This window comes from Python bivittatus, unplaced genomic scaffold (genome assembly GCF_059951505.1).
Source record: "Python bivittatus isolate LINGU-HERP-01145 unplaced genomic scaffold, Pbiv_v1 ctg000050_np1212, whole genome shotgun sequence".
Classification (NCBI taxonomy): domain Eukaryota; kingdom Metazoa; phylum Chordata; class Lepidosauria; order Squamata; family Pythonidae; genus Python; species Python bivittatus.
The window spans coordinates 3,809,805-3,826,014 of record NW_028277033.1 but is presented as its reverse complement, the minus strand read 5'-3'; the positions used below and the strand labels follow the sequence as shown (position 1 = coordinate 3,826,014).

General features: G+C 37.9%; 1 protein-coding gene across 4 annotated transcripts in view; it reads left to right on the top strand.

The window, feature by feature from the left end:
- The window catches only part of KCNMA1 (potassium calcium-activated channel subfamily M alpha 1), a 523,843-nt gene that overhangs the window by 110,478 nt on the left and 397,155 nt on the right, over nt 1–16,210 (top strand). For all 4 annotated transcript variants that reach the window (XM_088128983.1, XM_088128982.1, XM_088128975.1 and 1 more), the window contains exon 2: nt 9,505–9,669. In XM_088128983.1, the coding sequence (XP_087985109.1) occupies nt 9,505–9,669 (165 nt within the window). The remainder of the gene's footprint in view (nt 1–9,504; nt 9,670–16,210) is intronic.

Here is a 16,210-nt window from a genome sequence, read left to right as displayed (position 1 = left end):
TTCATTCAATTTATGTAGCCGCCTATCTCACTTTTATGTGACTCCAGATGGCTTACAATAAAATAAACAAAATACATAAAATACTCAATATAAAAAATAAAAATAAAACACATAGCAGTCAGGCATTATCCAGTCAGTCATCCACACAGCAAGAAGATAGGCTCTGTCCCATTCTTGGGGCCCCAGGCTTGGGCACAAAACCACATTTTCAAGGCCTTATGAAAGACCAACAGGGCTGGCACTAATCTACTGTCAGGGGGATGATGTTACAAATTCCAATTGGTGTGGGAGCTACCAGAAACAAAACAGTTTTGCCTCAACCAGAAGATTAAAACACGCATGAATACAAGACTAAAACCCTCCTGCCCGTTTCACAGTTCCAATTTCAAATACTGTCTACTATTCATTGTTCTTATTTGAGTTCAAGCTTACAACTCAATTTACGTGCTTAGAATTATTTTGCAACCTGTGAGGTAGGTGTCTCAATGTTGTTTTAGCTGTTCAACTCCATATCCTTGATTTCAGACATGCAATCATCCTGAAAATAAGGTCTATATAACACAGATAGGCAGCTAGAGTTGAGAATATAGTAGTTTATCTAAGATCCCTAATGTCTAAAATTGAGATTTAAACTGAGACCTTCTTAGTGTGAACTTAAACTTTACATTGCACTGCTGATGAAACATTTCCTCCACCTTTAAAAAAAATGCAGGTTTGAAGAGAGCAAATGTTGCTAGTTCATAATCAGGGCCCTCTTTTCTGCAGTAGCCTTGGACGTAGCAGTGCATTTGCTGTTTGTATAACTGCTGCAACTCCCTATGAGGTAAACTGGTTTCATATACTGCCGTGTGAGCACAGGTAAACAGTTAAATGGAACTCTAAATAATTTAGTGTCCAAGTGTGACTGCATCTTTTGGCAAAGAAATGAGTTCATTCAGAACCTGAAAGCACCAGCTGAACTAAAACTGAGAAATAAGATCCTAGGATTAAAAAGAAACATAACAAATTGTTTTTAAGATGTCACTGAAAGCATCTTCTATGAACCTGAGGTAGAATGGATGGACGGACGGATGGATGGATGGATGGATGGATGGATGGAGAGATGATAGATGGATGGATGGATGGATGGATGGATGGATGGATGGATGGATGGATGGAGAGATGATGGATGGATGGATGGATGGATGGATGGAGAGATGATGGATGGATGGATGGATGGATGGATGGATGGATGGATAGATATATGTATGTATGTATGTATGTATGTATGTATGTATGTATGTATGTCTCCATCCATCCAGAATTATAATTCTGCATCGAATCAATCCAGATAGAAAGTCTAGTTGGCTCATCTGGATTAAAAGAAATTCTTACTCATTTTTTGATGGAATACTTACGGCTAAAAGCAAACTGGAAGGTAAAATATGGAGCAGGGAAAAAGGAGTTTGCCAAACCTCTAAAGCATAGAGATTAAAGACAGGTGAGCAACATTAAATGTCACCTAACTGTTTTGGTTACTGGCTGACAAACTCATTTACCTTCATCCAAGTCACAAGCTATGTAATTTGTGATGGTGGAGATCCAGCAGTTTAAGAAAACGCACACTTAAAATGACCCTACATATATTTATAAGAAAGTAAGTCTTCCAGGAAGAGTGGGTTTATTCCTAGTATTTTCAACATGAAACATTATTCCATTAGCCGGGATAACAAAACAGAACCCCTAGATTCATAAGCAATCCCCACTGAATGCCATCTGCTTGAAGACAGTTGATAGTGAAGATCACCCTCTGTCACGTTTTCTGAAAGCATCCATCTGGCCACGATTGCAAGCAAGGCAATAGATTGGGTTCACACATACCCCAGATTTAACTGGATTTGTTTAATCAGCCCCAAGTGGCCGGGTTAGCACAGTATAATAAACCATCAACCAAATCAGCTACATTATGTCTTAGTGTGATAGCCAAACCTAGTCCTTCTCTTCCCCATTTAACTATCCTTCCATATACTTTCAACTATTACTGCAGGTGTTTTCACTGGGTTCCCTGTCCTGCTGGTATGGATCATTTCCTTGATACCAGTAATTATTGAGTAAGTTCAAGTTAGTAAGTTCCCACTAGGAAGATGCCTAATGAATGTTTTGATTGTATATGTGTGGATTTTAAGGTGGGACATTCAGAAGTTCCCATATATTTTAGTTTGTGAAGCATCTATTTCCAAAATGATTTACTCCCAAGATTACTTATATGGAGGACCATTGGATGACTCTAAATTCTAGTACTATTTCTTAGCTTCCCCCCCACATCATGTTTTTGTCAACACTCACATGTCTCTCTCCTTATTCACTTTCTTTTACTAAAGGAAAAAAATTCCCAATATAGGGAAATTGCACCAGTTTTTTTCTGAGATGTGGTTACTCTATAGATCTATACACAAGTATATAGTGTTAGGAGATATCCTTTTAACCCTTTTACAAAAGACCGACAACATAAGAACCCCAGAGGCATTGTTTGGCAGGTGCATTATTATCTGTAGATTTAAATTTGGAATGAACCATCACCTGCCATTGCTTCTCCAACAATGTTTTCAACAAGTCAATTCACATATCCAGCTGGGGATTCATCAAGCAATGGGAAATCCAACAAGGTGATGTGCATGTGATTTATATCTGAATAAATTTATAAATTTATAATTTATAACTCACAAACGAAGTTACTGTGCACTCTGCAAGCTGTTAAACCTGTGGATTAACATTTAGCTACAACAAATTTCCATTGGCCCAAGTTAAGTGTGAATTAAATTTGACAGAAGCCCACTTAATCTACAAGGCAAGTGGATCAAGAATGGTAGCATTCAAATAATATTTTATTTGATCAGACCACATGAGGCTATCTCTGAAGCCTCAATCAGGATGTAATGAAATCAATAAATTTGGGAAGTGTTCACCTCTAGGACAACACTAGCATCTATGTGCCTGGGCTTCAGTACTTGCTGTATTCTCTGGTCAGTCACTCATGCCCTGGTCATCTCTCAGTTAGACTATTGCAATGCACTCTACATGGGGCTACCCTTGAAAAGTATCTGGAACCTACAGCTGGTTCAAAATGCAGCCGTGTGGACAATCTTGGGTGCCCCAAGGATGTCACATATAACACTTTTACTGCGGGAGCTGCATTGGGTCGCAGCTTGCTTCCGGGTCCAATTCAAGGTGTTGGTTATCACCTTTAAAGCCCTACATGGCATGGATCCAGGCTACCTGAGGGACCATTTCGCCCCCATAACATCAACCCGTCCCACCCGGTCAGGCAGAGAGGGCACGTTTGCGGACCCTGTCAGTGAGAGGATGTCGGCTGGCGGGGCCCAGGAACAGAGCCTTCTCTGCCATTGCCCCCGCCCTTTGGAATATTCTCCAGAAAGGACTAAAGACCTGGCTCTGCCAGCTTGCATGGAGCAATAAGAGTTTTAATCAACCCTGGGGGTGGATGGTGCCCTGATGACGTTCCCCGAGCCTAATACTCGCCAGTTACCATTATTTCTTGGAATATATTTATTATTTATTTAGGGCTACTTTTATATTGTATTTTTAATTAATTTTATCTTCTCTGTAAACTGCCCAGAGTCGCTTTTTAACAAGATGGGTGGTGACAAATTTGATATATAAATATAAATAAATATAAAATGTTCACCTCTAGGGCAACACTAGTATCTGTGTCCCTGGGCTTCAGTACTTGTTGTATTCTTAAAGATGGATATTATTGCAGAAAAAAAATACGAATCTGACTCAACTATCAAGACTCTCATGAAGTAGGGACACTTTTGTATCATTTTCTCCTGAACCTGTTATAAATCAGTACATTCCTTACTGCTTAACTCAGTTCATTAAGGAAGTCATAGCACTTATTTCTTAAGATAATAAACCCTCGAAGCCCCCATGCAATTATAAAGTTGTGGCTGAAAAAAGGACAAAACATGCATTTTATTAGCTCAAAGTAGGACACTACTGAAATCAGAAGTGGCACTTGCATTATTTTGGGGCCAAGGCGAAATGAGTGTTACTAAAATTCATTAGAAAGTAAAACCACAGGAGTGGTGAATCTTTCCATTTCTGTGCATATAGTAATCTCTCCGCAGTAATCAGGTATTGAAATCATCTTCCATGGCTTTTTTCTAACTGTTTATCCATTAATCCTAAAAGGAAAAGTTCATCCTTCAATCGAATATCAATCTTTAAAATCCTCTGTATCAAAGTGTGTATTTGAATCCATTTTTTTTAGCTTTTTTACACGTCTACCAAGCATGATAAAATGCCCCTTCATATTGTTCACATTTCCAACATACATTTGAAATGCCTTTATACATTCTAGATAATTTCTCTGGTGTCATGTACCAACAATTCATCATTTTATAAAGATTCTCTTTGAGATGATAATACAATGTAAATTTCAACTCTTTTAAAGACATATTTTCCCACTATGGAGGAATGAAGTTGACAGATTTTGCAGAGATTGATAAATTGACTTCTTTGATTAGAGAGAAGACATTATCTACATTTATTGGTGACTGGAAGCCTCTTATGGACTTTTTGTGTAAAAATAAAAAATGAAAAAAATGAAGTTATGATTTATGGTTTTAGATAGATAGAAAAAATGAACTTGTGATTAGATAGAAAGAGTAATATGATGTAACTTGAGAGAGAGAGGTTAAAATATATTTGTACTCATAACTGCTGTGAAGAATATTGGAAGTCACTTCTTTGTATCTTTTTTTCTTCCTTTTCTATTTTTCTTCAGCTTTTTTCTTTTCTTGTACTTTTTGCTTTTTCTTTGATTTCTTCCTTTTTCTTTTTTCTTCCTTACTTTAGATTAGTTTGTATTAGTTTTTATCTTCTTGTTTAAAAGTTTAAATAAAAAAATATTGACAAAAAGAGAGAGAGAGAAAGAGAGAGAGAGAGAGAGAAAATAAAAGCATAGCTTACTGTTTGACACAGAGAGTATAGTAACTTTAATACTGACTGGAATTCAGAGTAATGGCTGATTGGCAATGATGCCAACTTGGATGATGCAACTTCGACATTCCAACAAATATGGAAACTAGAGAAACTATTTCTTTTTGCTTTTTCTTTATGGACTAGATCATATAGATGGCTTTTTTATGGGTAGATTGTGTGGGTTTTCCTTGGAGACTCCTCCCCTCGAGTTAAAATTGGGGGCAGCCTTAAACAATGTTCTTCTGTGACTCTCTGTCCAAAGTTATTTAAATTCAACCCTTTTCTATGGGAATGACAAGAGCTTTTAATCAGGATTTTAAAAACTTGGTCCCAGTAACTGCTACATAATGGTGTTTTCCTATTGTAACAGTCTTCGTTTTGTGCAGTTTAGTTTTATTAGTGGCTTTCTTATTTGGAGTCTAATAATATCTGCATTTTTTTCTGCAGATCAGCAAGACATAAATTACAGAAACTAATTAATTAATTTTGCAAATCTCAAAGCAGGTGCTGTGTCAGTTCTTCCACCACCCAGAGTCAGTTTGGAGTCGGGCGGTGCCTAAATTAAATTACCTTCAATTAAAATAAATTAAATTCCAATTCAGTTCAACTCTGAACAATTACACTTTAGGACATTCCTTTCAACAATGTTCAGGAGGAGAGAGAGAGGAAAGACTTGAAGTTTATTGCATTACATAGGTTGCATTTTCTAACATCATATTCCATTTCTCTTAAGAGGGGCCCAAAGATGGCATCTGGCTGCCACTGTAAAACAGAAGTTGGGACTTTAGGCAACTATTTAAATAGTAAGAAGAGGCTTAATGTAAGTGTGCCAAAAAAGATACAAGGAGGACACATGCCTCTCCTCCTCCTCACACAATAGTATTTAATCCAAAGTGTGGCATTTTCTTTGAGCGGCAATGCAGATATAGTGTGAAATCATACAGACCCATGAGGAAAAAGGTTATCTTGATTTTAACCATAACATTGATGTAATAGCGTTGATTATCCTTATCTAAGTCTCATCCAAAATTCTGGCACTGTGAAAATTTTTCTTAAAAGGTCAGAAATTCTTGCAGAGGACAACTATAATTAAACTCATCCAGGTCATGATTCATAATGAATATTGATATTTTAGTCTCTTTTATCCTGAAGAGGAGTGACTGGACTTACTTTTGGAGAACCAGAGGAAATGGCAAAGCAGAGGCCTGCTACCAGCATGAAATTGTTTGTGTTTTCCCGTTTTTCATTTGACAGAGTGCATAAACATAAATCACAAGAAACTGCCTTTTGTCATGTCTTTGGCCTTCATTCTTTATTAGTTCTTAAATACTACTGATTGCTGCAAGTACCAGTGATTCTTCTTGTAGATAAAATTAGAAGCTTTAGTAAAGTAGAGGTGCCCACAGTCCATGCAGGATATATATAGAAGAGCAAATCTCAGAGCCCCAAAGGCACAGCTCTCCCATGTATTAAAAAGACAAAGACTTGGTCTGCTTTCAGAGAGAAGAAATAAGAGCAAATTATGGGTGATTCAGTCTAAAAATATTTATTTGCTTATCCAGTTTAGGCACTGAGACAGTGGATGAACATTATGGTTATGTCCATTTAGGGAAGAAAACAGACCCCAAACTTTGTCTTTTTAGTACATGGCAGAGCAGGTTGTGCTGAAGGTTGTTCTTTTGGACGCTGGTAGGTGTTCGAAGCTCTGTCATCCACAAGCACCATATTGCTAGTCCCTGGCCTGCAAACCTGGAGAGTGATTTCTGATTAGAGAGGACAGCTTTAAATTTTTTGCCCAGCTTTGACAGGCGCTGGCTAACCTTCCCTTGGCAACTATGATCTAGTTTCTTTATAGGTCTTTTATTACATAAAATGGGCTTTCTGTTGCCTGCTGAATATTTTGAAAAAGGAGGGGAAGGTAAAAATAAATATGGTAAATGAATTGGAATTTGGATGGTGTGATAATAGAAAACCAACCAAGCGTTTTTTTCCTATTAACAGGAAGTCTCTGGTTCTGTCACAGCTTTAAAATAGATTTCTAGCTGTGTAATTCTAAATCTTCTCTTCTGATAAATATGCAACGTCTCCACAACATTTATAAATGTAAGAGAGACAACATTGCACCAAGTAATGAATACACCCTCCCACTTCACTCTATTTATATGTTCCTGTCATCAAGCAATTAAAATAATGAATACTTTACAAAACAACAGGTAAGCAGCCTGGCTGCATAAAGATAGTATTAACTTAGAATGCAACTGCTGTGTCTCTAAATAAGACACCAGCGAAAACTTCATTCTCAGATTCTTGAAATGTCCTTTTCTCTGAGTCCTGGATAGCTGACATTAAAGCTTTCTACCAAGTACTGACATTAGACTTTCCCTGCTCCCTGTTCCCAAGCAGATTCAACGAGGCTAAATAAGTAGATTTAATACAGGGAATTAGGAAGCCATGCATGCAGAAAGTCTCCATCTAACAACGGTTAGGAATCCTGCTTTTATATGTGTTAGTCCCAGAGTTTGAATCCTGAGTTTCTTCTGCCTTTTCAAGTCAACTGTGGTAGGTCTCCTTGATTTTTTAGCCTTGAAGGCTTCTGCTACCTATTCTGTATTTATAAAATGGCTTTCTCTAGGTTGAGAATCAGAGATGACCTGATCTGCATCACTGACCTGATCATGAGTAAAAAATGGAATTCAACTTGTCTGTGAAAATGTAGCACATATTTTTATGAGAATAGAAAGAAAGAACCCACATATTTCTTTTGGAATCTCTGAAAGCTCTCAGTCTCTTTCTTTCTTTGGAAGATTGTGTCTTGCTTTCTCATCCTTTCCCCAAAGCAGTGGCTTTCAAATACTATTAGGTTGAAAAGGCAGATACATACACATGAAAAGGGTCCAGATAAGCCCCCAAAAGCTCCAGAGTTCCTTGAAACCCCTTTTGGGAACTATTTCTCTGAAGCTGTCTGCAAAGAATAAATCTAGTGACAGTATTTGTTTTTAGAGAAATGTTGTTTATATGACATTCTGGGGCTGGGTAGATTTCCAAGTCGTTGTCAACTCTTAGTGACCACATAGATAGATTTTTCTCTGTGATGATCTCTCCCTAACCTGGTCTCTCAGGTCTTCTAATGGTGCACTCATCCTTGCTGTAAGAGATATTTCCATATACTTCAGAAAAGAGGAAGAAAAAAACTATTGTTATCCAGACTAATAAGAAACTTTTAAAAATTTATTGGCATAGCTGGAAGAAATTTTCGGGCATCGTTAGACCTTTTGGCCTAACACTTCTTGTTTTTGCTTTTCTTTTTTGTGCAGCAGAAGGGAGAATGGGTCAGAGTTAGAGTTCAGTGTTTTCAAATAAGGAATGCAGCAATTTGTATTCTACTAGATTTCTTGGAAACGTGCTACCTAGAAACAAAATGAATCAAATTTAGAAGTCTTGGTGTACCATACAGGTGAAGGGAGGGAGGGAGGGAGGGAGGATTTAATGCAAATTCCTGGCTTCATTGGTTACCCATTTCTTTAGATCTGATGCATCTGAAGCACATGTTCCTCTGCTTCAATTTTCCTGGACTTCCTTATATTCCTGGGGGAAGAGATGGCAAGACTGTAGGAAAAACATCATATAGGACCCAGTAAAGACAAATAAAGACAAAGACTCTCTTGAGTTCATTTTGGTGGCTACACGAATCCATCCATCATATAGATCAGAAGTAGCCAGGAAGTTCCTCAGTTGGACCCTAATTCCTCTTGTGTGCTACTCATGATTGAAGCATATTTATCTTGGATGTAAGAACTCAGTAGTGTTGTAGTAGCAGTTTCTGGAGACACTGAATATGAATGGTATTGGCCAGTAGTGATTCAGTGGGTATTTTTCTTTGATTTGCTTTTTCCTCTCCCTCTGGTGACTCAGTAAAGACTGCTGCTTACAGAGAGGAGCGCCTTGGATTAATCAAACAGCTCTTTAAACAGTGGTCCTGCTGGAACTTTGCATTTCATTTTTGCGTGGCATTTTAGACTTCACACACTGCCCAGTGTGAGCTTCCTTGGGAAACTAATTCTAGAAGCCATAAATCAAAATGATGCATGACTAATATCCACATTCTTTGCATGTTGCTCTTACACTAATTTTGTCTATGGACATATTCTGCACAGAGGCTTACATACAAGGCCAGACTCAGTTGAAGTACATGGTATAATGTGCTAGGTTGGTTGAAACAGTGGGCTTTTAAAATATATATTTTGCTGAGAAGGTAGAGTTGAAATAAATCTAACCTTTTCCGATGGGAGGGGATGCAAGGAGAATGGCAGAATTCAGAACACTTAGTGTCCACAGTTACCCAACAGTTAATAATCAAAGAACTGAGTATCACTTACGAGATTTGCATGTGTCCATGTTTGGCTAAGGAACAGGATTTCCCCACTTATTATAAGATATAATGTTAACTGTTGCATTTACTTGGTTCTCGGTGGTTTTTAACTGTGGCCATTCTAACTATTCTCCACTTTCCATTTTCAGGAGGCCCAGAAGATAACTGGCAATGGGGAGACCCAGGCAGATGGGGATTTGAAAGGCACAGATGACAAAGAGGAAACTGTGGCAGCAGAAGTGGGCTGGATGACCTCTGTTAAAGACTGGGCAGGGGTGATGATTTCAGCCCAGACCTTAACTGGCAGAGTTCTTGTGAGTGTTCCCAACCTTGTTTCAATTTCTTCCTACTTTCTGTTAAATTTGGATTCCAGTGGCTAGCTGATACCTCTGTTAACAATGTGGTAAGCTCCATATGAGCAACTATTTGATGGGATGATTGGAAGCTGGAATGGCTTCATGGACTATCATGGTTACCTGTGTATGGAGGAGAGGGGACAGCAAGAAGACAAGAGAGGACCCACACATCATGGTGTCACCAAGCAAATGATGCAGCTTATGTATTTGCATCAGTTGTTATGATGCCTTTTCATAATCACACCATTGCTCATTGATATCATGACACATGTGCTGTCATTCTGATGCCATCATGGCTTGTTAAGAAGATTTCTGGGCACAGTAATAAATAGAGCCCTCAGATGATCATACAGATGCTTGATGCTTATAGTCAATAGGAAGGACAGTGTAGCCATATGAGTCTACTTTAACTCTACGGTTCTTACTTCAGAATGTGTTTGAAAAACATAAATGGGACCTACCTTGCATTATTATGTTATCCTGATAAAATGCCATTAGATGGTCTTGAATTAAACCTCCTAGACTAATTGGCCTATAGCACCTTCATTTAACTATGAAGATCAGATGTTCAGGATAAGCCATCATTTTTATAGCTGTATGTGGCAACCATGTCCATCCAGACCAACTTTTGCCAGTGATCTTGAAATTATATTGCCAGCTTAACAATGTATTATCAAGAATCTCATACTTAAAATCAGGCGATATGCTAATCTTTAAGCCAATGGAACAAAAGCTACTTTAATTTTTTTAGTATGGTGACGGTCTATAAGCCAATAAGCGTAGTGCTCAGAGAAACACTTCCCTGCACATGGTATTGTTCCTTTTATGATCATTAAACTATAAAAACAGTTTAGCATAATACATTATATTCTGAGCCTTTTATATCCAAAGGGAAATATCTCTTTTCATTTGAGAGTAATCATTCTGGATGTAGGCATTGTAGCAATAATCCTGTTTTGTAATGCAGCATGCTTTTAGGTAGAGTAAATGAAAACATAGGTCTGCTAAGACACACTGCAGGTAATAGGCTAACTGGAGTTAATTAGCTAAATTTAATGTTTAGCATGCATTTTTTTAAAAAAGGTATTATTCTTCTTCTAAAAGTTTTTTGGATGATGAAGAATGTTTTAAAACAGGTCTTAACACTGTTTAATTTTATCTTCCCCAGTATGGTAAAAAAATTCTCTGCTACTTAAAATTGTTCCCAACTGCCATAGAATCTATGTATTGTCGAAGGCTTTCACGGCCGGCATACAATGGCTGGTGTGGGTCTTCCGGGCTGTGTGGCCGTGTTCTGGAAGTTTTGTTTCCTAACATTTCGCCAGCACCTGTGACCGGCATCTTCAGAGGGCAGGAGCACAGTCAGAGAGCAGTTCTCTCTGTGCCCAGCAGTTCTCTCTGTGCTCCTGCACTCTGAAGATGCTGGTCACAGGTGCTGGCGAAACGTTAGGAAACAAAACTTCCAGAACACGGCCACACAGCCCGGAAGACCCACACCAGCCATGCCATAGAATCATTTGCCACTTGTAAAAGAAAGGGAATATCAATTTTTACAATATCCAGTTGGAATAATATCAATATTAGCTTAATGGTCTTTGAAAAATATGGTTAAATGGCCTCTGTAGTACTTATGTTGTAAGGTCAGTATGGTTAGAATAAGGATGGTTAGCATAATCAACTCTCGATGCAATTAGCATTTTTAATGAAAAATCTAACATGCATCTTTGAATATCTAAAAATGGCTTTCCTTTAAAATGTTTGAATGACTCTGGATGATAAATCTAGTTCTGGTCTTACTTTTCTTGATAATATTAATACCGCCAAAATGAATAGTCCACATTTTTATTTTTACAATTATTTTTAATGTTGCAAAGAATTGCTAACTTCATTAGTAATTCTAGAACCATATTTTCATTTGAATCAAGAATATAGTTACTTGGGAGAAAAGTATGAATTAGATTTACCATATTTATTTTGGGCTTATTTACATAGTAGGCACCAAAAAGTTGGGGGAAATATGCAGGTCTATTTTCCAGAGTTTGTAATTTTAAACTTTCAGAAAAGGAATGGTTTAATTGTAAAAGATGATTTTATAGTACTCCTTAAAATCCCATATAGTTTATTTTATATTTTTTTAGAACTTTAAACACCCCCCATCACCCAGACCTCTTTCAATCTATTTTTTTTTTTATTTTTAACACTCCTAATTTTTTTTCTGTGTTTATAAATGCAATCTGCCACATTTTGTATCCAATTCAATGCTCCCATAGGCATTCCAGTGATTTTACGTGTGGTGGACCATCTGAGTAAAACTCAGGCTGAAACATAGGGCACAATGGCTGAAAATAATTTGTAAGATATGTAGGCTTTGGTTCTTCTTAGTGACATAGCGCAGTGTATTTCAAAAAGGGTTAATCGTTCTCTCCCCCATCCTCTCTCAAGCCAAATGCAGAAAATTCTTTTTTATTGAGTAAATAATTATGTTTTTGTGTCGGTCAGTTGCAGATCAAAATTAGATCAACTAGAATGACAGATGAAGAAATTACAGTACCTTTTGATACTGCACGGCACGGTTTAAAACAAAATCGATATTCCACATTCTCTATTAAATAACTTTTAGGAAGGAGTTTCCTCTGCACATAGGAATCGATCTTTGGATTTGCGTGCTCAGACAAAGAAAACAGTTGTGTATCTGCTGCTTTGATGGCTTTGCTCAGCAAAGAAAGAAGAGACGTCATTAATGTCCTATCCTCTCCAATTCCCCCTTTCCCTCCTTTCATTCAGTGATTTTCTCAGAATGTGTTCCATTGTGGATGGCCATTACTCAGTATGACAGGAGACGTCTCTGCCTGCATAACTGAGAATTTGGTCTGTGCCCTCTCCTTTATCAGAGGAGAGCCGAGGTCTTCCTACCTAAAAGCGTGGAATCTTGTTCCCCGCCCTGTAGCAGTGCTTGGCTGCATGGACAATATTCTGAAACTTTTAAAGCTGTGTTACATGATTCCTTAGACAGCATCAAGACCTTTTCTTATGCTGTGAATCCTTCAGCTCCACACTCCATAGTTTATAGTATTATGGCCTGATCACAGAGAAAGAGCTTCTTGGGGCATTCTTTGTGACAGTAATGGAAATCTCCTTTTCATTACCAGAAGATAAAGGTGTGTTACTTACATTGCTTTCATAGAATAATTTCAGTCCATGTACCTTTCAGATAGTTCATTAACACGTCTGCAAATTCTCAGGGATTACTATTTAATCTGTTTTCTCAATGAACTAGCTACTACTGTATATAAATTCTAAGCAGTCAAGAAATGGATAGCTGTTGGAACTGCTTAATGTCAGAATGGATTCATATATAAGGTGACAGAAAAAGGGAATCAAGAAAATCAGTGGTAAATTTTTATTTGATAGAGATAGGTTTAATTGTCCAATTGACTTCAAACTCCCATATAATAACATCTTTTGAACTTTATATTTCTAAGACATTAAAAAGTTGACCCTTCTTTTCTTTAATGAACAATGCGCTACTTTTGAACCCCAATAAAAATCTAGCAATTCCTCATAGATTTTTTAAAACACAATTTAAATAATATTACTGTTTATATACTCAATGTTTTATTGAATCCATTTATAGGCACGGTGTCTATAAATTTGTCATTAATGAACATTTTCTTCATCTGAATTTCTTCCTGGACATTGGCTGTCCAAATCACTGTGTTTTGAGCAATCTATCCTTCTTCAGTTTTGAACTCCTGATTCAGCCCCAATAGGATCTGTGCAATGTTACATTCGATTTACAAGTGAGAAGAACATATTAAAGCATGAGCACACAGTATTTCACAAAAAGGAACCGCAATGTGATTGCACTTTTCATTGATGCTGTATGAAAGCACGCTTGTGCTTGTGTGCATTTATGACCTGTACCAATAACAATGGCAAAAATAATAATATTAACTGAAATAATGTAACCCCCCCCCCGCCCCAAATGAAGCTGGAAGTCAGATATAGCAGAGCATAGTTCAGAAGCGACCTATGAATAATGAAACAAAAAGGAGGAATAGCCACTTTTTTTTCCTTTTATTCTCACATTAAAAAAAAAAAAATTAGGAAGTTTGTTAGCAAGTACATGTGTGAAAATGATTTAAGAGGCTACATCTTTTACCTAGGCAGCTGTCAAAGCCAAGAACAGTTTGTGAAAACTTATTCCATTCTAAATTAATCCTAAGCATTTCGAAAATAAAGCTGTTGAAAGAAAACAACATTTGAGATGCTTTTTATAATCTGGTGGCTAGAACAGGCATCTCTGTTTTATGCATATCTTATTTGCAGTATAACTTTGTTAATCACTGATCCTAGGCTATATTTTTATGGCCTATATGATATGTGCAGTTTGTGTCTAAGGCACATTATTGGCCCTTAGTTTCCTGCACTGTAACTTCAAAAGAAACTTTTCTAAAAGATGTTGCGTAAGGCTGCTGTCTGGTTCTCCTCTGTTGGCTGATTCTGAGATCTGTTTGGAGAATGGACAATATCAAGCATTACTAAAGAGGCTGACATTCTGCCTCCTGATCTCTGAAAGCAAATCTGCCATTGTCTTGTACACAGGCAGGCTTCACATTGCTTCAGTATAGCAGCATGATTTTTAGGGGAAAACTTGGCTCATTTCCCCAACTTTGATCTAACCCACCATCATAAGAGTTGCTGCTGCCAGTCTGATACTATTATGGTTGGTCACAAAGTCAGCCTGTTTGGCATTTTCATCCACCTACTGAGTCCTTCCCAAGGACCTGGGATACGCATATCTGGTTGTTTGATGGTGTTAAAGGTATTGATATAAGCTGTTCCAAGTAAAGCTGCCTCTTGCAATTGACTGGTGGTGATTTTGTCAATGCCGATGGTATTCATGTGGTGCTCCAGAAGTTTTGGGATTGCCTATTACTCTTGGTGCTATCTTTGCTTTCTTTTGCCACAGTCATTCTATTTCTATTTGCAGGTCTTTGCATTTTGTGATTTTCTCCAGGTCTTTCTCTTCTATACTGCTGTCTCCAGGTATTGCAATGTCCACTAGCCAGACCTTTTTGTCTTTCTTATCAACAATGGTTAAGTCTGGGGTGTTGTGTGCCAGGTGATCGTCTATTTGAATTCTAAAGTCCCAGAGCACTTTAGCTTCTTCATTTTCTATTACTTTGTCTGTTTTGTAGTCCCACCAGTTATCTCTTGCAGGCAAATGGTATTTCTTGCAGATATTCCAAAGCCCCATTGTTGCTACTTTGTCATGCCATTGTTTGTACTCAGTCTGTGTAATTTTCTTGCAGCAGCTGACTAGGTGGTCCACTGTTTCTTCAGCTTCTTTGCAGAGGTGGCATTTGCTGTCTGTTGCTGTCTTCTCGATTCTGGCTTTGTATGCATTTGTTCTTAAGGCTCGGTCTTGTGCAGCCAAAATCAGCCCCTCTGTCTCTTTCTTCAACTTTCCTGCTCTTAAGCATTGCCAGGTCTTGTTATCTGTTTTGTCTGCTAGTTTTCTTGGTGTACTGGCCATGTAATACTTTACCTTGCCATGTCTCTTTTCTATTCTTCATTTGGTCTTTCTTATAGGCCAGTTTGGTCTCTTTGGAATTCAGTAAGCCTTCATGGTGTACTAGCTTCAGTGCATCTTCTTCACTGTCCTTCAGATATTCTTCCAGTGCCCTTTTTTCTTCTTCAACTGTCTGGTGTACTTGCAACATTCCATGCCCACCTACGCTCCTTGGTAAGTAGAGTCTGTCAACATTGCTGTGTGGATGGAGGACATGATTCATTGTCATTATTTTTCTGGTCTTCCTGTCCAGGGCTTCTAGTTCTGCTTGAGTCAGGCCACTATTCCAGCTGTGTATCTAATGACTGGAATTGCCTAGGTGTTAATTGCCTTGATGGTATTTCCTCCACTGAGTTTAGACTTTAAGATCTTCTTCACTCTCATGATGTATTCACTACTAACCTTCTTCTTGACTTCAGTGTGCTTGATGTTGTCAGCCTGAATTATGCCTAGGTGATCTTCTTCATTCAGACTCTTGATGTTATTTCCATAGGGCATCTTGATCCCATCAGTTTTCACTATTTTTTCCCTGTTGATGGTAAGGGTGGAACATTTGTCCAGTCCAAACTCAATTGCAATATCTTGGCTGTATATGCAGTCAGTACTGAGCAGTGATTCTATTTCAGATGGTGTTTTTCCATACAGCTTCAGATCATCCAGGCCAAGGAAGTAGGATCGCCTGATAGATATTTTTGATGTTTGATAGCCATGGCCTGACTTGTTCAGTATTGTTAACAGAGGAATCAGTGCAATGACAAACAGTAGTGGTGATAGTGAGTCTCCTTGGAAGATTCCTCTCTTGATATTAACCTCTCCCAGTCTATCCCCATTGATCAGCAACTGCGTCTTGCACCGTGCCATTGATCTTTGCACAAAGCTTCTGATGTTTCTACTGACTCTGGTTATTTCTAGGCACCTGATTAT